The sequence below is a fragment of the Vipera berus genome (assembly GCF_964194415.1).
Source record: "Vipera berus genome assembly, chromosome: 3".
NCBI classification, from domain to species: domain Eukaryota; kingdom Metazoa; phylum Chordata; class Lepidosauria; order Squamata; family Viperidae; genus Vipera; species Vipera berus.
Genome location: NC_138204.1, coordinates 178,148,725 through 178,175,235, shown reverse-complemented (window position 1 = coordinate 178,175,235; position 26,511 = coordinate 178,148,725). Strand labels below are relative to the sequence as shown.

Sequence of the window (26,511 nt, the reverse complement as noted above, 5' to 3'; positions counted from 1 at the left end):
ACAACAATGAGATTATGTTAAAATCATGTTGGGTAAGTGAAAGACATCCTATGAACAAAATATTTCTAAGTGACAGAATGGGACTAAGAAACTGAAGTTCTCAATAGCTATAGCCTGATACAGTAAAAAGTTCTTCTATAGTTCAATTTTTACAAATCTTCAGAAAATGAATCCCCTGGTATACACAACCGCCCACACTGCATACCTATAAATTCCAAATGTAAATTTCTATACATTTTCTGTTAATATACTTTTTTTCTCTCCCTGTTCCCCACTTCCCTAAAAGTACTTGGACTCACAAAAGTTGAACTAGGTAGAATACAAATTCAACATTTGTTTAACAAATCTTTTTGACCTGAAATTTGGATAAACTGTTACTGGAAGACTGAACAGGTTTAAAAGTCAATTGTTATATTTAACTGGAAAATGATGGAATTCTTTTGGTCTTTTCCTCATTTATTTGAAGCAATCTTGCAAATCAACATGCAACATTATCTATTGCCAGAATTCACCTTGCACTGATAGGCTTAAAGTTTATTTCAGCTGTTGTAATATCACAGTATTCAATATATCGGATTCTTGTAACGTCAGGCTTTCATCTGTAAGTTCTTTATGTGGAAATGTAGTCAAAAGAACAAAGTCAGTTGTGGCAAACAAAGGCCGAGACTGGACAATAAAATTTCGTATATCTGTAATCCTGTTGGCATGAATAAGATTTACAATTTAGTTGTTGGATCAGCAGAATGTTATGATATTATAGAATTATAGAAGATTGGAAGGAATTCTGGACATCATCTGTTCAGTTCCAAGATCCTACAGGGCAGGAAAATTATCTTACTTACCTATGTGTTTGATTAAATCTTTGTATTAAACGACTGCCATCAGCTAGACGAATCTGGATCTTAGTTGTTGGTACAGCGTCATCTATTGGAACAGTGGCATCAAGAAAAGGTTTGTTTTCTTCTTCTGGAGATGAAGGTGTGCTAACAATCTCAGGAGTAAGGCTAAAACGAAATAAAACAAGGTACGGAAAAGATACAGGGCATGATTCTGGAATGCTTTCCAATTTCTTATTAGCATCTTTGATCTTGGTCATGTGATCAGAATCATACAGGTAGTCCTTGACTTACGAACTGTCACTTAGTGAACACTATGACAGACACTCCCAAATGTACTTACAACTTGATTCCAAAGTTCTGATGGCCGCCCCACCCTCACTCACATGACCATGTTGTGGGAACTCAACAACTGGCCTGTATCTATGTGTCCTATGGACACATGATGGTGATTTATGGTTTTTTGCTGAATGTGGTGTTTACTTCTGGATTCTGGTAAAAATGTTCTATAGTGCATAATGAGTTTGCTAAACAACTGCAGAGTTCACTTGATGATCACTGAAAAAAGAGAGGTCTTAATAGGGTCAGTCATGTGATGATCATCGCAATTTACAACTGTAACTGGCAGACTCCATTATGGTTGTAAGTTGAGGAGTACTTTTTATAGTGTTCAAGAATAAAGCAGCCAAAATTACCCAAATTACCACACTCATTTTGTCTGATAAATTCAGAATCAAGAAAATTTGGAGGGCATTATGTTACTTATTCCTTATGTAAACTATTGAACTGTTATGAATTAAATTTGCACTATTGTTTACTTAATTTAAAGAACACGTCTTTTGCAGGACTAAATTTTTTTTGCAGATTGCAAACACCAGCTTTGCAGATTTACTCTTCTAGGAAAAACCCTTGAGCAGAATTGCCTTGATTGAATATTTACTCCTTATCTGTTTGTTTATAAACACTCAACTAATGGGTTTGACATGTCTGGAAAGTCTAATAAAATATATGTAAAAAATTTCATCATTTCATAGCACTAAGTAACAATTTATTTATGTATTTATTTATTAGTTGAATTTATATACCGCCCTATTCCCGAAGGACTCAGGGGGGTTCACAGGGCAGTTAAAACAGTACAAAAAACAGAATAAAAAGAAATTAAATTAGTACAAGCCCACAATTAATAATAACAGTAAAAATTAAAATTTTAAATTTAATTTAATTTAATTTAATTTAATTTGATTTAATTAATATAATTTAAAATTTAAAATCCCTCAGTCCAGGCCAGACAATTCAAACAACCAGGTTTTTAAGTCCTGGCAAAACGAGCAAAGGTCAGGGGCAGTCTGAAGCTCCATCGGCAGTTCGTTCCAAAGGGTGGGTGCTGTCACAGAGAACGCCCTCCCCCTGGGAATCACCCGCCGGCAATCTCTAACCGGCGGAAACCTAAGGAGGCCCTCCTTGTGGGCGCGCACAGGACGATGGGAAGCTGATGCTGGCAGCAGGTGCTCCCTAAGGTAATCCGGACCCATGCCATTTAGGGCTTTATAGGTCATCACCAGCACCTTGAATCTCACCCAGAGGGCAACTGGAAGCCAATGCAGCTCGCGGAGAAGAGGTGTTACATGAGAGTATTGGGACACTCCCATTACTACTCGCGCAGCTGCATTCTGCATCAGCTGAAGCCTCCGAGTGGTCCTCAAGGGCAGCCCCATGTAGAGAGCATTGCAGTAGTCTAACCGGGAGGTCACGAGCGCATGAGTGACAGTACGTAGGGCATCCCGGTCCAGATAGGGCCGCAACTGGCGTACCAGGCGAACCTGGGCAAAAGCCCCTCTGGTCACGGCTCCTATATGATCTTCCAAACTGAGCCGTGAGTCCAGGAGGATGCCCAAGTTACGAGCCCTATCGACGGGGAGTAACACCTCACCCCCCATCATTAAAGATGGAGAAGAATGATTCACTCGATATGTTGGTACGCACAGCCACTCAGTCTTGGCAGGATTGAGTCGGAGCCTGTTTCTCCCCATCCAAACCCGAACCACCTCTAGGCAACGGGACATCACGTCAAGGGCATCACTGAGTTGGTTCGGGGTGGAAAGAAAAAGTTGGGTATCATCAGTGTACTGATGATACCCCACCCCGAAACCACGAATGATCTCGCCCAGCGGCTTCATATAGATGTTGAACAGGAGGGGAGAGAGGACCGACCCCTGAGGAACTCCACAAACGAGAGGCTTTGGGGTGGACCTCTGCCCTCCCGTCAACACCGACTGCGAACAGCCCAGGAGGTAGGAGGAGAACTACCGTAAAACAGTGTCCCCCACTCCCAATCCCCTGAGACGTCGCAGCAGGATACCATGGTCGATGGTATCAAAAGCCGCTGAGAGATCTAATAGGACTAGGACAGAGGAACAACCCCTGTCCCGAGCCCACCAGAGATCATTCATCAGCGCGACCAATGCCATCTCCGTGCTGTACCTGGTCCTGAAACCCGATTGGTACGGGTCAAGATAATCAGTTTCCTCCAGGAACAGAGGAAGCTGATGCACTACCACACTCTCAACAACCTTCGCCAAAAAGTGGAGGTTGGAGACCAGATGATAGTTATTCAAAATAGCTGGGTCCAGGGCAGGCTTCTTGAGAAGGGGTCTCACTACCGCCTCCTTCAAGGTGGCAGGGAATACACCCTCACTCAAAGAAGCAGATATCACTGCCTGGAACCAGCCTCGTGTCTCCTCCCGAGCTGAATAAACCAGCCAGGAGGGGCACGGGTCCAATAAACAGGTGGTAGAGCTCAGCCTCCCCATAATCCTGTCCACCTCCTCGGGAGTCACAGGATCAAACTCAGTCCAGATATTACTACTCCCAAGACCGCTCGATTCCTCCCCGTCAGACTCTGCCCAGAGTCCAACCCGGTCCGAATCTGAGCAATTTTGTCCGCCAGATGCTGGCTGAACTCCTCGGCCCGCCCCTGTAAGGGCTCGTCCCTCACCTCCTGATTAAGGAAGGAACGAGTTACCCTAAACAGGGTGGCCAGGCAATTATCTGTTATGAACTTAACTTACCTACTGTTTTTATTTTAACTTCTGAGATAAGTTCTTGATATTATTTGTTCCATATTTAATAATTTAAGAAAACATTAACATTCAGACTAGAAACTGGGAGACCGCCTTGGCATGAAGTCAGCTTGGGCCATTTACTGTCTCCCAGCCTTATGTAGCAGGCAATGGCAAACCCCACTTCCCAAAAATCTTGCCAAAAAAACTGCAGTGAATTGTCCAGGCAATCACTGTGTATTAAGATTAATTTGAAGGTATGGGGGAAAAATGCAAAAAACAACATACATAACTTTTCCCCAATACAGCACTTTTAAATGTATCAGTATTGCAACTCCCAGAAATTGCATACCATAATATTCCAAACTCCTACTTCCAACTGCAATTAATAACAAATTCAGTATAATTTCTTTTTAAATGACATTGGTTGTTTTTTTAAGAAACTAACCTTCCAAGTTTCTGACCTTCTCCACTGAAAGCTTTGAACTTCAGTCTAGGTCTAACATATTCCTGCTCTTGATGGTCTTCCATATCTAAATTAACTTGACCTCCATGCACTAGTCGTTGAAGTTCAGCAGGAATCTCTCTTAGCAGCATAAAAAAGGAACAACAATGGTTTATTTTATGAGGAAACCTATAGACTAAATTGAACAGTGAAATGTTAAAAGTGATTTGGTTTTTGCCCAACTGTTTCTTTAACATTCTATCAAAAAATGTTACTCAACAGATACACTGTTCTCTGTAGCCTTGCATATATTTAAGGTGATCATATTTGTTTGGAAAAAATAAAGGACAAACCTGAAAAACAGACAAATCTGAAAGAGGTTGATAAAGATAGAAAAAGGATAATTGTTTATGTTTTTAACTTTACAAAGAAAAATTCAAGAGCAAAACCAAGAAAAATTTATAAACATATATTCTAATAAAATTATCTGAAATCAAACAGTATATATAAATTTAAGATAACCTTTATTGTCATTTTTTTTACTGTGGGCACAACGGCACACATAAAAAATGAAATTTAGTTGCCTAACTTTAAAAGACAATCCTGTTTCCATATTTTTCACATAAATGTGAAAGGCTGTGCATTAATGGGTATCATTTGTACAGCAAAAATTAAATGACCAAAATAAAGGACGAACGTTGAATTTTTGACAAATAAATAAATCTAAAAGACAGCTTTCCGAAATAAAGGACTCTCCTTTTTAATACTGTAATATGGCCACTATATATTCTATAGAATAGAGCAAACTGTTCATTATTTATTAATTTATATGGCTGCCCACTTGACATGTGACTCATAATGGTACACAGAATTAATGTTTGGGGGAAGATCAAAATCTTTAGAATCTTCTGGAAGGCAGACAGGGTCAGAACTATCTGGCTCTCGAACGAAATGCCCTTGGTCCTTCCAAATGACACTGCTTGTGTGACAATAGAGAGCATGCCAATTCTGTCAGACTTACTGGACAGGAAGCATAACTAGTGACAGGCAATCCTGCCAATAGCCAGTTTTTGTGCCATGAAAAGCTTTACAGCTAACAAACAGCATCTTTAAGCTTACTGGGCAACTAGTACAAAGTAATAGGGTTACCGGTACATGTATATTAATGTATACTCATAGCTACTCTCACTACTACATTTTAATCCCTGTAGCTTCCAATTGGTCTTCAAGAGCAACTCCAAGTAAAATCTACCGAAGTGATTCGGGTGAGATGTACCAAGCCTCTGTCAGCATAAATGTGGTTTTCCAATCCAGCAAATGGCATAATTAATGCACAAGATGGATTTATGCAAAGGCCTTCCAAAGTATAATTGCTACCTGTTCTTTGAGCATAAGCAATGGGTCTAGCAAAATCCTAAGATCCACCATGGGCAGGTGACCCCAAAATCTACAGTCATTGTTCTTACAAGAGTTGATTCTAAGCCTGTTCTTCCTGGTCCAGACGCCTACAGCATCCAGGCACTGAGATAAAATCTCAACATCCATGATGAATTGAGATATATAACTGGGTATCATCAGCATGCTGATGGATGACTTCACCCATCCTCACCCAGTGGTCTCATTCAGATGTTAAAAAAAATATTTCTGAGGAACTCTGAGCACTTAGAGCAGACAGTCTTTTCAGGTCCTAATAATACATGAAAAGATGTCATAGTTGTCCAGCATAGTGGATTTTGCAGAAACCATAGGAAACAGATTAGCACTCAACTTGGCCATTAGCCCAGTCCCACATGCTAAGGTGCCTCAGCACATTGAGCCAACTGGACCTAGGTCAGTACTACCACCAGCTGCCCGCAATTAGTGCAGGTTCGAGTCCCACCAGGCTCAAGGTTGCCTCAGCCTTCCATCCTTCCGAAGTAGGTAAAATGAGGACCCAGATTGTTGGGGGCAATAAGCTGACTTTGTAATAATGCCGCTTGGGGGCCCCCGAAAGCCCTAATAAGCAGGCATATACATAGAATGAAGGCTATTGCTAAGTACATTGATTTGTGCTTTAGATTGTAAGCCGCCCTGAGTCTCCGGAGAAGGGCGGGATATAAATGGGATTAAAAAAAATGCCACTGCTGCTGTTACACAAGTACTAATCGCTGAGCAAGCACTTACCATCACCAGCATTCAACATCCCATTGCCTAGCAGCTCTTCCAGCCAAGCACACAATACAATTCAACAACTCGTTGGCAGCACTGCTGCTGGTGCCACCAAGCAATTGGTCTCCCTATCCAGTTAGTCACCTCCATCTCCAATGTCATCTATGGCTTCCATACTGACTTTGATTACTATCAGTATATTCTAGAAGTCTACTTCCCACAAGGCTGCTTCTTGCCAACTATTCTGGAACTCTAATTGTTCATGTTTTCACCACTACTGCTGTCAAAATCCTTAATATCCAGTAACAGCTTCAATGGCACCAGAGGTCTTTCCTTTCACTACCATCACCTTTGTCTGTCATTAAATGCAATATATGCCTACCTAAACTCTAGTACCCATCAGAAATTACTATCTTGCTTCAGCACCATTACAAAAAGCTATAAATAAGTCTTAGAAACACCAAAGGAAAAGCTCTAATTGTTCTTTGAAACAAAAGACATAGTTCTGAAATATTTGTAAAATTAAAAGTACGGTACTCTATCAAGATGTTTTTATAAACAGCACATGCATGATTCGCACAGGTCCAATGTAGGGAGTAGAATTATTTAGCAATTATCATCTTGTAAATCCCAGACTCCCAAAAGACCTTTTTGATTCCTATATCCCAAAAGACCTTTTTTGATTCCCATATTAAAAGAGTTTAACACTTCTGCCTTCTCTCCAAATCTGCAATTGTAAGGCAACATTCCTACATTCCATCTCTGCCTCTGGTGATAAAACTCTTTTCTTATTTACAACCACATTCCTGTCTCTGATTCACATGTGTATACAACAAAGACTTGTTTCAATTAAATTGCCCAGTATATAGTTTTCCTGAAGTTGTCCTTGCTTCAAGATAGGGCCTCTGCCTTCCTGTGATAAACCTTTGCTCCTTGCTTCATTTATAACAAAGACTTGTCTTTTATAATTGTCTATGTTTCAAGTTATGTTTCAAGTTATGTTTCAAGTTATGTTTCAAGTTATGACAACCCTTGTATTCTCTGTAATATAATAAGCTATGCTTTATTGTTTCCTTTGACCTCACATATGTTCATTAGCAGATGTATGCAATGAGTTATGTTTTTCCTTTATGTTAATTCCTCATGTGTACTTCACCCCTCCCAAATGAAACAGCCTAATAAAAAAAGGGTTTGTGGAGCTGTGAGGGAGGGCACACCATCCACCCCGAGCACTCCATGCTCCCTCACCTTCTTGTATTGGTGCCTCAGTTTGTCTTACTCTGTCTCTAACTCTGCCTAATCATCGCAGTTCCCAAGTATGACCGTTGGAACTTCCGGCATACTGGGTCGGTGGTAAAAGGCAAGATCCTTCCTTACTCAAGGTGTCCACCCTTGCGAGGGTCTCTCCAAATTCTGAATTCTCCTGAAGAAACTTCTCTTTACCCTTTAAGTATAGCCCCGGGAGGGGGTCCCGCAATTCATCAAAATATACCTATTAAATTATTAAAAGATTTGAAAATGGCAGTAAAAGAATATGGTATCCAATCGCCATATGTTAAAGGATTACTTAATTCATTAGTAGATGCCAATTCGACAATGCTACTTTATGATTGGAAAACTCTTTTTTCTATGCTTTTAACTCCTGCTCAATATGTCATCTGGCAATCAGAATACCAAAAAAAATGCTGAATCTGAGGTCCGAAAAGGACTCCCTCAGGGTGTAACACGTGATCACTTGTTGGGCATCGGTCAATTTGCCACCTTAATTCAACAGCAAAATTGTCCCCGGCGTGCTTTTGCCATAATACATCTCTGTGCAATGGCAGCTTTACGCCACGTAGATGATGCCTCTGGAGAATCTGCTCAAAATTTTCTTAAAATTGTTCAAGGACCTATGGAACCATATGCTACATTTATTAATCGCCTTCAATTGGCACTAGAACGACAATTTGATAATAAAGCTGGCAGGGATGAATTGATTATTAAATTGGCTTATAGCAATGCTAATGATGACTGTCAGAAAGTCTTACAACCCATTGCTAACAAACCAGGAGTTACACTTGCAGAATTTTTAGAACTCTGCCGCAGTGTAGGGACAACTTCCTATAAGATGCAAGCACTGGCGGCAGTTATTTCTGCCAATAAAACATCTCCTGAAACTTCTCCGGAAGCTTTTCCTATTACAAGAACAGGGAATTGTTTTAACTGTGGCAAACCGGGTCACTTCAAAAATCAGTGTCGACAACCTGGGGGAGGGGGTGCGCCTCGTGGCCAAGCACGGGGACCACAGCCACCCCCCAACCCAAAGCCAAAAACAGTCTGCCCACGTTGCCGCAAAGGCTTCCACTGGGCTTCACAATGTCGAGCAAATGTTTCCATTCAACAAAATCAGGGAAACTAGACACGGGGCGATCAACCAGCCCCACACCAAAGGTTGAAACTATTTCCACACTTCCTTTTGATTTGGCAAACACTCAATCTTCAAATACATTTTCATTGCCTGTTACTTTAACTTCAGATATAACATATGATGATCCTGGATCAATTTTTACCATGCCATTATCAATTACATTACAGAAGCCTGTCCCCTCTAATATTCCGGCTTTACTTATTCCTAATTCTGTTTTAATTGTTGAAGGAGTAGTCGCTGCTCCTTTCCTTTATGACTCTACTTCACTTCATAATCTTTCTTTATCTGCCTATGGCGATAGGACCTTCCACCTTAAAGCAGGCACACAAGTCGCCACACTAATTTTTCTGTCGCCACCAACTGACGATACCCCTGGTGTTTTTTCTTTGCATCAACCTATTCATGTTTCTAAATCTTTTCTTACTGTTTCCTTACAAGGCCGTTCTTTTTCTGGTCTAATAGATACAGGAGCTGATGTTTCCGTGATCCGTACAGCTGAATGGCCTGCTGATTGGCCTCTTACCAATACCTCTGCCGTTCAGGGAGTGGGAGGAGCACAGGCTGCCAAGGTTAGCACTAACTGGCTGTCTGCCTCCACTCCTGATTCTTCGGCTACTGCTTTTCTTAAACCTTACGTATTGCCTCTTCATTGTAACCTCTGGGGGCGAGATCTTCTTTCTCAACTTCGGGCTACTCTACATATTCCTTAAACATGCTGCCTAAACCTTTATCACTTGCTTTAAAATCTAGTCTTCCTGTGTGGGTAGATCAATGGCCACTTCCTATTGAAAAACTCACTGCTTTAATAGATTTAGTCCAACAACAGTTGCAGCAGGGTCATATTGAGCCTTCTACTAGCCCTTATAACACACCAATTTTTGTCATCAAAAAGAAATCAGGAAAATGGCGCCTCCTACAGGATCTCAGAAAGATAAACAACATTCTCCAACCAATGGGCCCATTGCAATGTGGCCTACCCAATCCTAATTTGATTCCCCAAACTTATGACCTTGTTGTAATTGATTTGAAGGACTGTTTCTTTTCTATTCCACTTGCAGAACCTGACCGTCTTCTTTTTGCTTTTACTATTCCTGAGTTTAATAATAGCAGACCCACTAAAAGGTACCAATGGAAAGTTCTTCCTCAAGGAATGTTAAATTCTCCAACAATGTGCCAATACTATGTAGATAAAGTTTTAGAACCATTTAGACATAAATATCCAAAAATTTTGGTTTATCACTATATGGATGACATACTAGTTGCAGCAGAAGGACCAAAAGGTACTGTTATGCAAACAATCCCTTTCCTTACTCAGCTTTTAAATTCTGCTGGTCTTTTTATAGCCCCAGACAAAATACAGTCACAATATCCGGTACAATATTTGGGTCATAAGGTACTTGCAGCTGCAGCTGCCCCCGATCTTCCACTTTTAAATATTGGACCAGTTACTACCTTGGTCAAATTACAACAGTATCTTGGTACTTTGAATTGGGCTAGACCTTATTTTTCTCTTCCTACTAATATCTTATCTCCTTTATTTAAGGCCTTAATAGGCCCCAAGCATCCTGCAGATAAAATCATCCTAGATTCACATCAATTACAAGTGGTTCAAGAGGTTATTTTGGCCCTTCGTACTTTGTGGGTGGATCGATTAGAAGCCAATATTCCAATATCTTTGGCTGTTCTTTCCACTCCACAATTGTATACAGGAATTCTTATGCAAATTAGTAGCAGCAAAAAACTTTTAATCTTGGAATGGTTACACCTTTCTCACACTCCAAAAACTTCTATTTTTTCTCGAATCACCCAACTTGCTGCTCTTTTTACCAAAGCTCGGAAACGGGCAAAAGCAATGATGGGTCTTGAAATAGACACAATTTATCTCCCCTTCCGATTGACACAATGGGAAGAAATGTTTGTAAATTCAGATATCCTTCAAATTGCTCTTGAAAATTGGAATGGAAAATTATCTTGCCACCCCCCCACAGACCCTCGATTACAATTGATCAAAACAATCCCAACTACAATTTTTAATCCAATAGCAAAACAACCTATCCCGCAGGCACTAACAGTGTTTACGGATGGTTCAAAAGCCATTGGGGCATGTGTTTGGCAACTTGATTCCACATGGCACAAACGTCTCACTACGGGACAATCATCAGCTCAACAAGCTGAATTAGCTGCTTTTAATCTGGCTCTTTCCATTTTTCAAAATCAGCCATTGAACATAATCACAGACAGTCTTTATGTTGCCAACATTGTTTTTTCAATTTTTGATGCCTATATTTCTCCTTCTTTATCACCATCATTAATGAATTTATTTTTACAGCTGCAACAATTGTTACAAAAACGGACAACACCATTATTTGTAGCACACATTAGGAGTCATCAACATCTTCCAGGATTCCTATCAGAAGGGAATCACATGGCGGATGAAGCCTGTAAATCTGTCTTACAGATTTGTGCTTTAACAGCCGGAGAAAGTCACTCATATTTTCATCAAAACAAAAAGGCTCTTGTAAAGCAATTCGGACTCACACACCAAGAAGCTGCTGCAATCATTCAACAATGCCCTACTTGTAGTCTTCAAGCTCGAAGTATCCCTGAAGGAGTAAATCCTAGGGGTACACAAGCTTGTGAGACTTGGCAAATGGACGTTACACAATTCCCTCCATTTGCCCCTTGGAAGTATATTCATGTATCCGTAGATACGTATTCAGGCTTTATCATGGCCACCCTACAAAGAGGGGAAACGGCCAAACAAACAATCAATCATTGTATTAGATCTTTCATAACACTGGGATGTCCTAAAATTTTAAAAACTGACAATGGTCCTGCATACATAAGTACTGCATTTTCGGAATTCTGCTATCGATGGGACATTGTACACAAATTTGGTATTCCATTTAATAGCCAAGGGCAAGCTATTGTGGAACGCACAAATCAAACACTCAAAAATGCATTGCAACGATATTTAGGGGCAAAAGGCGTAAGCCCCCCGACACTCCCAGTGTTGCAAAATGTTCTTAATGTTTGTCTTTATACTCACAATTTTTTGAACCTTACAGGGTCACCAGCCACTTCAGCCGCTTCTCGACATTTTTCTAACCCTCCTTGTCCAACCTCCAGACCTTCTGTTTATTATAGGCAACTACCAGATCCTGCTTGGAAAGGACCGGTACCCCTGATCACCTGGGGAAAAGGCTACGCTGCAGTCCAACTTCCAGATCGCACATTGTGGGTCCCTGCACGTTGCGTACGGCCCTATCATGCTATCACAAAGCCTTCCCCTGCTGCTGACTCTATGTCTTTGCCTTTACTCTTTAGCGACAGCTCAATTGAGGGCTGACCCGCATATTATACTTGCACCCCCCTTCACATCTGTCACTTTCACTTTTCGAGATGACTCTCTGCCTCACTGTAATTATGTATTGCAACACCGCGGTCGTTATCTTGCTTCTCCTTTTTCGGCACATACTAAATACACTTCTTTTCCATGTACTATTTTCCTTCATGTAACAGTCACCCCCTCCACTATTGGCTCCTACTCCTGCCTTGGATTTCTAGCCAATGGCACTCGTTTCAATCAAACCGTGTATCTTTTCTCTTCATATTCTGCCTCCTACCTTCCTATTCCTTCTCTGCTTGCTTCTTGGCTATCCAGATACCCACCCTATTCAAAGGATCCCTGTGCTGTACGCTACGTCCGCTGCAGACACCCCTCTCCTGTCACTCAAAGCCCAAGGGAGGCTTTTAATTTGAAGGGGCTTTAGCAGCTTTCCACAAGATATCCTCACGGAAAAGCTAAATGTCTTTTGCAAAAGTTTATCAAGATCCCAATCAGGCTTATTCAGACTTTGTGGATAACTCCTGTTAAAATTGGCTTATGTGGGGCTTGAAAGAGCCTCTTGGGGCGAGCTGTTCTCAGTAAAGTCCAGGGGCGCGCCTGTTGATTTCAACTGCCTGGACCTGCCTGAGATCTAGCTAGCTCTCTGGATTATTGTTTTGGCCTAAAACCCCAAATTGATATGTGTGTTTTGTTCTGTTTTAAATAAATGATGTTTTATGTGTGTTTTGTTCTGTTTTAAATAAATGTTGTCTTAATAGTATCTGTGTATATATGCCTGTCTGTGTTGTTCTGTGTTATTTCCAAGACTTGGAAGAGGGTCAAAATCCTCTCTGATAACACCAAACAAAAAGGCCTTATTTAACAATGTATGGTTTGTCTGGAGAAAGTATGAAATGGAATTTTTGTAATGTATGGTTTGTCTGGAGAAAGTATGAAATGAAATTTTTGTATGTGAAATTGTTTATGCAAGCAGTCAGAATGGCAGTGAATGAGTTAATTTGCTGATATGTAAATGTGAGTGTGTGTGAAAGGAACAGAAAATTGCAGATTTTATTGTTGTAAAAGCCATGGATGATGTGTGAGAGTAAATGTATGTAAAGGAGAGCAAACTATTTTTATTTTTTATTTTTTTGGTGGTGAGATTTTTGTAAAGTTTCTTTTACTCCCCCCCAACCCTGCTGTGTTACTTTAAGAGTGAGAAAGGGAGAGACAGCCAGAAGAAGGGGGGGAGGCTGGTCCTTTTAACCATTTTTTTTTCTCTGCTTAGAATTCCAGTCTGAGAAAGGGTGGTGGATGTGAAACTTGATGCCCACTCTTGCAGTTTCAGCTTGCAATTTTTTTACTCGAAAGAGGAGAGATTCTTTGTTGGAGAAGTTTTTTGAATTCTTTGAGTTTTAGTTAAACATCACCCAAAAGAAATTACTCTGATCTTTTTGTGGAGTTGTTTTTTGTTTTTGCTTTTTTGTTTTTGATGTTTTTGTGTCTGTGTGCTGGACACATTGATAGAAGGTGATATCTGGGAGAATTTCCCTCCCTTAATCAGCACTAGCCTGTGGATTTTATGCCTTACAACAGGCTCTGAGATTGTTAATACAGGAAAGGAGGAACATATACACTGACTCCAAATATGATTAGAAATGTAGAGGATTGATTAATAGCTAAGAGAAACAGTTGGCTCATGCAAAAGTTGATAGAAGCTGGAAGCAGAAAAGACAGAAGTTAGGCCAGAATGGCAGAAGGGCAGTGAATGAATGGAAAAGAGAAGGGAGAAACAGAAAAGTGGTTTTTAAGTTGGTTTGCACGGATTTGTGAACACAAGCCTTAGAATGCTGAAGGAACAAGAATGTACTATAGATAGCGAGAAACATGGGAAGTAGTAGAAAGTGAGAGGTAGATGTTGCATGATGGGAGTCGAATGTTGCTATTGTTTAACCAATTGAAAATTTTAGAGTGGATTCGTTTATCCCACACGCCCAAAGTTTCTATTTTAACCAGAGAACTCTTTTTGTGCCTATGTCTTTGCAAATTTGGGACTCATTTTTTCAAATCTCGAGTGAATTGCAATTTTCCTTAGCTGATTGGCATGGCAAGGTTTCTTGCCACCCACCACCCGATTATCGTTTGCAATGCAAATTGTTCGCACTAACCAAGCAAACAACACCCCAGCGGTCAGCTCAAAAAGCTGAACTGGCTGCTTCAATTTTTGCTTGTCAACTTTTTTCCTTTCAACCTTTGATTGTGGATAGCTCTTATGTTTATCACACAATTCAAGTGATTTATGGATCTTATTTATCTCCCTTCATTCAACCAGATTTGTTACAACTTTTTTTAACCTTGCAAAATTTGCTTTTTGAACGCCAACATCCTATTTTTGTTGCTCATATTCATAGTCATGAGCCTTTTCCAGGTTTTTTGCAAGAGGGAAACAATTTTGCAGATCAGGCTGCCTCCGGACCTTCGGCCTGTTCTTTGCAACCCCTCACCCCCTGGGAAAGTCATTCATATTTTCATCAAAATTCAAAAGCTTTGCAAAAGCAGTTTGGCTCATCATGGCTACCCCCCAAAGGGGAGAAGCCACTAAACATGTCATTAATCATTGTATTCGGACCTTTGCAGTGCTGGGATGTCCAAAAGAACTCAAACCAGATAATGGCCCTGCCTAACCAAACCTTGAAACATGCTTTAGATCATTATAAAAATCAGAACAGGGGAAAACGAAACTCCAACCTCCCAGCAGTGCAAGAAATTCTTAACCTTTGCCTCTACACTCTGAACTTTTCAAACTTCACTGGCCATCTCTTAACCACAGCTGCAGAGCAGCATTTTTCTTCTTCTTCTTCTTCTTCAGATCTCCCTAAGCCACAGGTGTGGTATCGCCAACTTCCAGACCTAACTTGGAAAGGCCCTGCAGACCTTCTCACTTGGGGAAGAGGCTACGCAGTTGCTCAACTGCCAGACAAAGTGCTGTGGATCCCAGGTCACCACGTTCATTCATATCATGCCTCCACAAACACAACTGCAGAACCCATTAAAGATGACAGCATGGTTTGTGACTTTTTTCAGCTTTGTTCTTACACCACTGACTGATGCCACTAAAACACAATTCCATCTGAAAGCTTACCCCAGACGTCAACTCCACTTCATCAGCTATCCCATCCAGTTCTTTACAATGACTCACACCTTTGACATTACTTCCAGTCAAAAATGACTCTTTTCACACTGTTTTTGCCCATCTCATGGACCCAGAAGGAACAACCTGTTGTTAACAACGAGTCTACCATCATCATCTATGTGAACTCTGTAGCTCATGTTCCTGTCCAAACTTGAAATGGTTTCAACTTTCAGGAATTACTTGGCTCCTGGTTTCCCAAAGTACCTGGTTTACACGCTATTGTAGCTTTTATTAGTATGATTGTATTAGGATGTATTATTTTACCTTGTGTCTTGCCTATTTTTATCAGAAGTATTACTAACAGTATTTCTTTGACTGTGCTTGACTCCATGGCAGAATTAGACAAACGATTGAAAGACAGAGAAAGGGAACGCTCCCAGCATTATACTTGGTATCAAGGAATGTTTAACTTCTCTCCCTGGCTGACCACCCTTTTCTCAGCCATAGCTGGTCCTTTAATTTTATTATTACTTGCATGTGCAATTGGCCCATGTGTTATGGGTAAACTTTTAAATTTTCTACAACGCAGGCTGAGCAGCATTAGCGATGACATTCTGTTGATGAAACACACTGTTGACAGTGAATACAAACATCCTCTTTTAGAATTCACTTCTGACCCAGAAACTGATGCACCCTCACACCAGCACTCTTTGAAAGGAATACTGGCGCCGGCACAGGAGTTGTCGGAGGATTTCTCTTTTTCCAGCGTAAGTATCCTAGAAGAGAAAGTTCTTGGACATTGAGGGGCCTTCTCAGTAATTGGCTTTAAAAAACAGAAAAAGAGGAGTTGTAAATCCCAGACTCCCAAAAGACCTTTTTGATTCCTATATCCCAAAAGACCTTTTTTGATTCCCATATTAAAAGAGTTTAACACTTCTGCCTTCTCTCCAAATCTGCAATTGTAAGGCCACATTCCTACATTCCATCTCTGCCTCTGGTGATAAAACTCTTTTCTTATTTACAACCACATTCCTGTCTCTGATTCACATGTGTATACAACAAAGACTTGTTTCAATTAAATTGCCCAGTATATAGTTTTCCTGAAGTTGTCCTTGCTTCAAGATAGGGCCTCTGCCTTCCTGTGATAAACCTTTGCTCCTTGCTTCATTTATAACAAAGACTTGTCTTTTATAATTGTCTATGTTTCAAGTTATGTTTCAAGTTATGTTTCAAGTTATGTTTCAAGTTATGACAACCCTTGTATTCTCTGTAATATAATAAGCTATGCTTTATTGTTTCCTTTGACCTCACATATGTTCATTAGCAGATGTATGCAATGAGTTATGTTTTTCCTTTATGTTAATTCCTCATGTGTACTTCACCCCTCCCAAATGAAACAGCCTAATAAAAAAAGGGTTTGTGGAGCTGTGAGGGAGGGCACACCATCCACCCCGAGCACTCCATGCTCCCTCACCTTCTTGTATTGGTGCCTCAGTTTGTCTTACTCTGTCTCTAACTCTGCCTAATCATCGCAGTTCCCAAGTATGACCGTTGGAACTTCCGGCATACTGGGTCGGTGGTAAAAGGCAAGATCCTTCCTTACTCAAGGTGTCCACCCTTGCGAGGGTCTCTCCAAATTCTCACCCCTGTTAAGGGGCTCTAAGAGTTGAAGCCAGAACCCTGACCGGTCGCTCATCGCAACATCATCTGTTTATTTGCTTTGGAAATCAAAGAAGTACTAATTGGTTGCAAATAACTTTTACTTTCCTACATATTTATTATTTCCCTGACCTTAACAGTTTATCCTCTTCTTTGAACCTTCATATTAATGAACACAGTCCGCTTGACATTAATGAATTGGTGCTCCAGAAATGAAATCCCTTTCCCCAAAAAATTCTTTAAAAACTTCTCTGATTCTCATAAGAATAAAGCTGATCAATTCATTAAGATTGTAGCACTAGCTTTATATTTAATTCTGTAGGTTGGTAAATAGGTGACTTCTAACAGAAGATTTTATGCAACACATGTTTCAAATGAAGCTATTTTGACATATCTTGTGTTTATCTTAGCTTTTTTAAACTTAGTTATTTACACTTCTTTTTGCAAAAGCAAATTCTTGCTCAATCAGGAAACTCTCTTAAATATTTCTCCAGTTTTCATAAGGCATGTGGCAAAAATATCTTGATGTAGTGCTTAAGATGCTGAGCTAGAAACTGAGAAACTGTAAGTTATAGTTCACACTTAAGCATGAGAACAGGCTAGAGCAGTGGTGGCGAACCTATGGCACGCATGCCAGAGGCTGCATGCAGAGCCCTCTCTGTGGGCACGTGAGCCATTGCCTCAGCCCCGCCTTCCCCCAAAGCCCCTTCCTCACCAGCAGCTCCCCTGTAGGAGAGTTGCCCCTGGGCATGGCCCACACAGAGCAGCACAGCCAAGGACATGGCAGCCGGGCAGCAGGAACAACACTCCACCCTCACGCCCCATCATGCGCAGATGATGCTGCGGGGCATGGGCGGAGGGCATGGCCACCATGGGGCTGCAGGGTCACCTGGGCGATCTGCTGCGGTGGGCCATGGAGGCTGTAGGTGGCCCTGCGGGTGGGTGGAATGGGGTGCAGAGTGGGGGTGGAGTGGGTGGGGGAACAGAACAGGGGCGGGGTGGAGTGGGCTGGGCGGGTGTGGGTTTTTTGGGCACTCGGTGTCTAAAAGGTTCGCCATCACTGGGCTAGAGGACTTGCTGAATTAAAATTAGAGGTCAGTTTCTCTTATAGGGTGGTTGTGGGGAAAATAGAATCAGGAACACTATGTGTACAAAAATAGGGAAGGACTGTACATTTCATAATAAATAAATTTTCATGGGACCTTATAGCAATTTTCCACATTGACCTCCCATTCAGCAAAAATTTTCTCTACATTTTATTATGAATTTCATCTGACTTATGACAGAGCATCTACTGTATCTCAGATTCATTAGCAAGTCTAGCATTTTTTCTATCTTGAAGAATGTAAGCACAACCTCCTATTCAATGAATAGAAAATCTACAAAAATATCAAGGCAATGAAAATGTATACCAATGTATTATTGTACTAATATTATAAACCTACCCTCTTTTAACAGATTCCAGAAACTGAGCATTGACTGGATCTGTGTAGGATCTCAGCTCTCCATCATCTAAGCTGAAGCCATTCCTCCACAATTTAAGCAAGATCTCAACCTATTGATAAATCATAATAATGACTTATAAATTATGATTTTGAAGACAAAATTGTTTCTACCAATACATATTGGCCTGATTCTCAGTATTATAGCACTTAATTTAAAATGATCATCTGAATCCTTTAAAACTGTACAATAGTTCCAATTCAGAATCTTTCTAACTATTGGGAAACAAATAGCTCTGTACAGAAATGCAGAAATTGCAGCTTGCCAAAATAGAGCACAATATTTTTTAGTAAAAAGTCCTCCCTCATGATGTTAGCCGCCCTTCTGCTTTTTAATACATCACTAACTATATAGCTGTGGATAGTTTTTTTCAGTATATTTCCTATCCAATTGGAAAAAGTGCTTATTTAACAAACTACTCTGCATCCAAGAATACTAGTAGTAACTTCTACTTTGTCCTTCACAAGACATTCTCTTCATGTAGGAAGACTATATGGCCCACTGTCCTCTACAATGAATCATGGCTCTCCCTTCTGCTAGTCCTGGCATTTGACATGACTACGTATACCTGGAGAGGTGGGAGACCGAATCCAAACTTAGTGCATTATAACATTCACATATGAATTCATGATGTACATAGGGACAATTAATTAGTGCTGAAGAGCCTAGAGCAGAACTTGATAATATAGCACAACATAGATATGACAACATATATTGTCATTTCTATTCTTCAGGCATACTAAATGTAAGTGTAGACCATAACATGTATTTATTTGTTGTAAGAAATCAAAACAGTAAAATAAAAATAAGCTATACAATATATTAAAAGGTTATTTACCTAATTTATCTAAATTCAAGATAGTAATAATACATTTTATTTTATGCAATATAAAGTAAAATATTATTAGTATTAAAACACCACTTTCCTAGCAAAACAATATTCAGTCAGAATAAAACTATATTCTCAATTAGCCAAAGGCATCCAGAAAAGGCACCACCTCTCCCATGACAAACAAAAGAAAAGGCCTTTCTACTTGATCTTCTGTTCTTCTTGATCAGGAAGAGAAATGGGAAGAATGAACATCTTAACTATCAACCTACAACCAAGATTCTAACTTAAAACATGTAGTCAGGTCACACACAAAATAATGTACATTTATTTAGAAGAATACATTTTTCTGTGCTTTCTTTTTATGACTATCACATATTCAAGTCTTCACTTCTCTAATATAGAATACAGAAGCACAAATACATTTAACCAAATTAGAAATGTATTTAGTAACCACAGAGTTTATATTTTTGTATGTATATGCAACTTAAAATGAAGTCTACATTGAGAGAATCATATTGATTCTCTTTTAATAGGGAATTTTATTTACCATTTTACTTACATCTTGTCCATACTGATTTTCTCCATGTATATATTCAGAATGCTTCCGAGTAGAGTCTCCCAATCTGTATCCACCTCCAGAAAATGACTAATAAAATATTTAAAACAGAGATCTGCATTATAGTTAAGACTACTTACTTTTAACATCAACTTATGCACAATTTATGAATAGATTCTTCATTATTATTAACTGCAGTTTTTTAAAAAATATATGTGCTGGGTACTGTTAGAAATTGAAGAAAGTCTATTTAGTCAAATAACCTGTAAATTAGAAAAAATTTTCTTTAGTTGCTGTAAACAAAAATAAAAAAAATCAAAATCAACTGAATTCATCTTATCATTATTAAATGATAAACATAGCCAAGGCTATATTTTGTGGCCTGCAACTATTGAATTTGACAGCTTATAATTAGGGAGAGAACAATGCCACACTTTCCCCAAAGAAATGAGATTATGTGAAATTCATGCAATAAATGTAAACTGGATCCACATATCATATCATGTAATTAAAACAACATCTGAAAACATAGTTTGCACACTCATTACAAATAGGTGGTGGTTTCACTGATAAACTGAGACCCTAGTTGTCAATTTGCTTCTAGAAACTACTAGGTAAGAAGGAATAATTTAAGATGCTGTGGTCAGATTATGTCTAATACACAGGTAGCCCTCAATATATGACAACTGGGATCAGCATCTCGGTCATTGAACAAAGAGGTTGTTCAGGGAGATGCCCTTGTTTCTGCTTTGTTCAAAGACCAAAAGACCAGCATTCCTGGTTGCAATCATTAAGCTATCTCCCAGGTTGTTAAATGGACAAAGTGAAAGATCTGCCTGCCAAGTTCAGTTCTCCTTTGGCCATGGAAAAGAACTGTTTCTCTCAGCAGGCAGCAGCAGCAGCAGCAGCAGCTTGCGTCCTCCCCTGCTGGCTTCTGTGCTTTCTGGGGAAGTTAGCCAAGAAAATTGCAAATGGCAATCACATTATTGCAGGGCATTTGGGAATAAGCTCAAACATCCAGATTGCAATCATGTGATCAGGGAATGATAGTGCAATGTTTTGCAATGGCCAGAAGTGCTTTACAGGAAATAAAGCACCCAAACCATTGTTAAACAAATGGTCACGAGTTGAGGATTATTTGTATTTTGTCCAGTTTGACTGCCAGAATACTAAAAAACTGAGATACTGCAAGGAATGCAGAGAAGAGTAACAAAGACGGTGAGGCTAAATCTTCTGAAGACAATTTAAAAGAACTAGGCTTGCTTAGCCAACAGAAGAGAAAGCTAAGAAATGAGATGAGAGCAACTTCCTATACTTGAAAGGGCTGTCACTAGAAAGATAGTATGGATTTATTTTTGCTAGTGCCTGAGTATAAGATAAGAATCAACAGATGGAAGCTTTACAGAGAAAGATCCAAATACAAAATAAGAAGAAATTTGCTGACTGTAAGAACTATTAGGCAGTAGAACAGCATGCTTCAAGTCATGGGTTTTTCAAACAAAGCTCTGACAATGATTTGTCTAGGATAGTGTTGTGGGAAACGAAAATATTAGCTATTGTTTCTATGCAAGATTTAGGCCCAGGTGAACTAAATCAGGCCTCATGGAAAAAATATTGAACCAAAGTCTGTGCTATGCTCAATTTTGCTGTCCAGGGGAACTATTTGTAATCTAAACTGCAACTGTACTTTATGCAATATGATTTTATTAAGCTTGCTGATCTCAAATGTATATATAGAACATAAGGACTGGAACTGTGAGAAATGGGGAACTGAAAGTAGCTGATGGGTGCAGGTTCAGATGTACATGGGTATGAGGAAAGCTATGGTCAGCAGAAAGTGCAAGGTGGCTGACCATCTGCCTGTGGTTTAAGACGAGTTAAGGTATAAAAGATTTGAGTCTGGACGTGGTTCGAGGCCACTGGCCCTAGCCGTCACTGCTATGACTGCTAGTCCAAAGTTGGTCCTCCTTGCAATGGGTTTAAGTATGTACGTGATTGCTTTATGTTCTAAACTGATTCCTAAAGTGAGATGTTTGTAATGTGCTGTCTTGTGTCTTTTAATGGATTTTTTTCCATGACAGTGTGAAAACTCCTGCCCTAATCAGGCAGTTGAATTAGTACTTCCTAATCCTTTGATTCTATGAAACAAAAATAATTAGCAATTAGGAGAGTAACCTGGGAAAAAGTTCTGATGTTTGCTGAATAGCTAAGAGATCAAACTTATGCTTATATTCTACAGTTAAACTAATACAATGTATGAATTGCTAAACAAAGGAAAAATATGCAAACAATTTTTAGATATATTAGCAAACATTACTATGAAATGTGGTCACTGGGTGTGCTCTTTTATATAAATGTCAGCACCCCACCGTCCTGTGCGCTCCCACAGAGAGGGCCTCCTCAGGGTGCCACCGCTCAAGGAATGTCGGCTGGTGGCCCCCAGGGGGAGGGCATTCTCAGTGGGTGCGCCAGCCCTCTGGAACACCTTACCAACCGAAATCCGGATGGCCCCTGACCTCCGTACCTTCCGTCGCGACTTAAAAACTTTCCTGTTCCAGCAGGCTGGCCTGGCATGATAACGTTAATTGGGGTCCCAGTTTGTGTTCATTAGTGTTTCTTATTATTTTATTGTTCGGTCTGCATACCTTCCTTCCTCTGTACACCGCCCCGAGTCCCTCGGGAGAAGGGCGGTTTATAAAAACTAATAAATAAATAAATAAATAAATAAATAAAGCAAAAATATAAGCTAACTGATATGATTTTAATTTCATTTATATATAAATATATTTCTAGCAAATTTGAAGTTTCATCTTTCCATGCCATGGGACCAATGATGATGCTGGGTTCCATGCCAGATTGTAATGATCTTGCACTTTCTCATGAGAAAAATAATGATAGCCGCACTTCTATTTTACCAATCAAGTTTTACAAACGACCATGACACCAGCATTTACAGTTATTAATTCCTATTAAAGTGTGGCAGAAATATTAAAAACAGTAAACTTTACCACCATTCTTGTTCTCTAGAAATATTTATCAAAATCCCTAGCCTTTTAGGTACAATTTAAGCATGATTTTAAGATGAATCAAATCTCAACATGAACATTTTTGCATTAAAACAAATGTTCTAGAATGTATATACACACTTTAGCTTTATGGCAGTCTCCTGAAGCTCTTGATACTTCATCTAAAGGAACTGCCCCATGTTCTCTTGCTTCTTTGAAAAGTTCATCAACTATTTTACTAGAGGTCATATTGCCAGATGACTCAACAATTCTGTATTCTGTATCACCTGAGTAAAATCTTTTTTAAAAAAAGAAAGAAAGAACAACAGTATTAGTCAAAACTTTTAAATAGAAACTCAGCTTTCCAAACAGAATTGGATTTTATGTGGATTCTAACATAAAAGCAGTTGAAATACTTAAAGCAAGGGATTTGCAATAAAAAATCCTGAAAATACTGTACTAAATTTCTATGAACTCCCAGTTCTCCATAATATAATAACTATACAAGGTTGATAAAAAGAAGCCTTGCCTGAAGCAGTTCCTTGCTGTCTCATTCTACAGCAGTTCCTGCTAGGCTCCCAAAACTTCAAGACTTAAGAGAAGCTGAATAGATTTTTTTTTAAAGTTCAGGGCTGTGAGTATATTTCATATACATGATTTCAGTTGGAAAAATAACCCACTAGCAAAATGGTGGAAAGAGACGAATTGTGCTGAGATGCATTTATCCCATCTGAAATGTAAATTTTATATTAAAGATATACAATGAAAGAATAAAGACTCGACAGTCCATTCTATCATATTTCTCACTAGCAAAGAAAGCCATGGAGCTATGTAATACTTTTGATTCTAAGGCAAAAAAATGCATCTGCAACTCTTTAAACCAATCACAACTTTTTCAGGGATCATATGGCAGCCACAGAACATAGTTGCACAATCCTGGGAAAAGACTGTAGCAATAGCAGTAACACTTATATACTGCTTCATAGTGCTTTACAGCCCTCTCTAAGCAGTTTGCAGAGTCAGCCTATTGTCCCCAGCAATCTGGGTCCTCATTCCTCCTTTTACAAACCTCGGAAGGATGGAAGGCTGAGTCAACCTTGACCCACTCAGAATCCAACCCCTGGAGTCAGCAGTGAGTTAGCCTGCAGTACTACATTCTAACCACCACGCCACCATGCCACACAGTCCACCTGTAAGGACTTTAAGGCATTCCAGACATCACTGCCCACTCTAAAGCACTCCATTTTCTTTGAAATCTGAAGCCCTAAAAATAAAAAAACGCATTCCATCCTCGTGGAATATATTAAGGCAATGTTAAAAAATGAAGAGAAATAAATCACATAATTACTATTATTAAGACAGCCAGTTTGATGCAGTGATTAAGGCATGAGGAAACCAGGAGATTGTGACTTCTAGTCTGGCTTAGGCATGAAGCCAGCTGGGTGATTTTGGGTCAGTCATTCTTTCTCAGCCCAACCTACCTGACAAGGTTATTGTTGTGGGAAGAATAGGAGGAGGAAGGAGTATTAGATATGTTTGCCACTTTGAGCTCTTTATAAAAATAACAAATACATGAAAATAAAATAAATATAATATATCAAATGTTTTATTTCATAGTACCTTTGGTTATTCATGTCATCACTCATACTCCTTTCTGGTTTTCTCAAATTTCTAGAAGAAATATGAAAATTTATTCATAATTTTATTTGTTTAATGGTACCATCAAACTCTTATTCCATTGTATTGCAAAAAGCCCCCTAACATTTGCACTTCCCTAACTGCTGTTTAAAATTTATACAGTTTATAAAACCTAATTTAAGATATAGAACTAAAATAAATGACTACTACATCAGTCAATAGAAAATTTATAGCATAGTCATTCATTAATTTCAGCAGAGTTAATATGAAAGCTTTATGGCATTCAAATGATTTTCTAAATAAAACACAATTACTCTTACTACAAACTTATTTATGCTCACTTAAAAATAAGTTACCCCATGTTTGATAGTATTTACTCTCATATAAATAAGCAGAATTTATACCCACAATATTAAATATATTTCAATATCAATAAATATTCATTTAAATGCTTAGCAATATCAATATATCTATGTTTATAGGAATCATTTCACAATAATTTCTAAGTATTCTATCTTCCAGTAGCTACAATGAACATTTTTTATACCTTTGAACTGGTAATCGGGGATGACTGGCAACTCTAGCAGTTGGTCTGCCTGGTGGTTGTCTTTTAATTTCATCTTCATACAATCCAGCCAGTGCCAGCTACACAGAATATATGGATTAATCAGTGTCTATTGATCCAAGAAATAAAGTAGTACAAACTATTTTCAATTTCATGGGTTGGTGGGAAGGAACAGTACAGATAAGTAGTTGAACACTGACAGTTATTTTTTTCCTCATTAAAATCTCATGACTGAACAATATTTACTAACTAAATACTTCTTAATATGGATGTTAAAATACTATTTTACTACCAACCTACAATGGCAAAGTAAGATTAAAGGCAGTGAGTAGAACAAGCTCACACTAGATAGTGATTTATTTTCTGGAGCTTTGCTGAACTACAAGTTTTCTGGTTCTTCAACACTGGCAATGCTAGTTCGAGATGCTAGGGACTGATTTGTAAATATTTTGGGGCATATGTGCTTTCCATGGTATGGACACAGTCAAGTTCCATGAGTGGAACTTGGAATTATATACAAGATTATCCCAAGCTAAACATATGGTATATGCTACAGCTCATATAAGAAGAAAGAACTGATGGCAGCAAACATTTAAATTTTGTCATATTGATAAGATTATTGATGCTATGATTTAAAATTATAGAATTTAGTTTCACTAATATTAAAGCACATACATACATTTCACTAATATTTTGGCACATCTCCCTTTTGCAAGATCTATATGTAATATTCTAAGTATGTGGGAGAAATAAAGCTCCATATGTACAATTTATATGTGGAATAGACTGGTGCTATTACTATTGCTGACTAGATGATGAATCTTTCTCACTCTTTGAAAGCAAAATCTTCGTAAAAAAAAACAGGAAAAGAAAACATGCCGCAGATAAACGCCAGCTGAGCTAATGGTCCCCAGATCCGTTAAATAACCCAAAGGCATCTACTCAAAAAGGCAGCTCTCAATTTGTGCTTTCCAGTAAGGATCATTCTACTTTCCCTTGATTGTAACATCGCCGCCACTTCACTTTCTGAAGCGGAGCAAGTGTCATGGGGGGAACCAACACTGCCAAGCCTCTGCTCCCGACCCTCATCATCTCCCCCTCTTCCTCCGTCCTCTACCTGCAGATCCCGAACGGTAGGAGGCCGTCCGCTTGAACGGGGTTCTTTCTGCCGCTCAAGGCCACCCGGCCCGCCTGTTGCTCCTGCTTCCTCCGGTTCGTCCTGCCGTTTCCCGTCCGTTATCCCGTCCTCCGCCATCTTCGACAGGAAAGGAGCCGCTCCTGGGAGCCCGAACTACAGAGATGCTCGAAGAGATGGGCGGAATCCTTGAGGAATTCTTCCGGCAGCAAGGGTTGCCGTGGCAACGAGGTCTTAAAGGAGGACCGCTTGGCACGCC

The 26,511-nt window shown here is 39.4% G+C and overlaps 1 protein-coding gene across 1 annotated transcript; it reads right to left on the bottom strand.

Annotated features, from left to right (window-relative positions):
• Positions 1-534: 534 nt before the first annotated feature.
• Positions 535-26,372, bottom strand: UBXN2B (UBX domain protein 2B; the record flags this gene model as incomplete). Its single annotated transcript, XM_081325887.1, has 9 exons — positions 535-697; positions 843-1,004; positions 4,344-4,481; positions 18,464-18,573; positions 19,913-19,999; positions 23,056-23,212; positions 24,535-24,585; positions 25,100-25,197; positions 26,235-26,372. 9 exons carry the CDS (start codon positions 26,370-26,372, stop codon positions 535-537), a joined length of 1,104 nt encoding a protein of 367 aa, XP_081182013.1.
• Between the last annotated feature and the right edge of the window lie 139 nt (positions 26,373-26,511).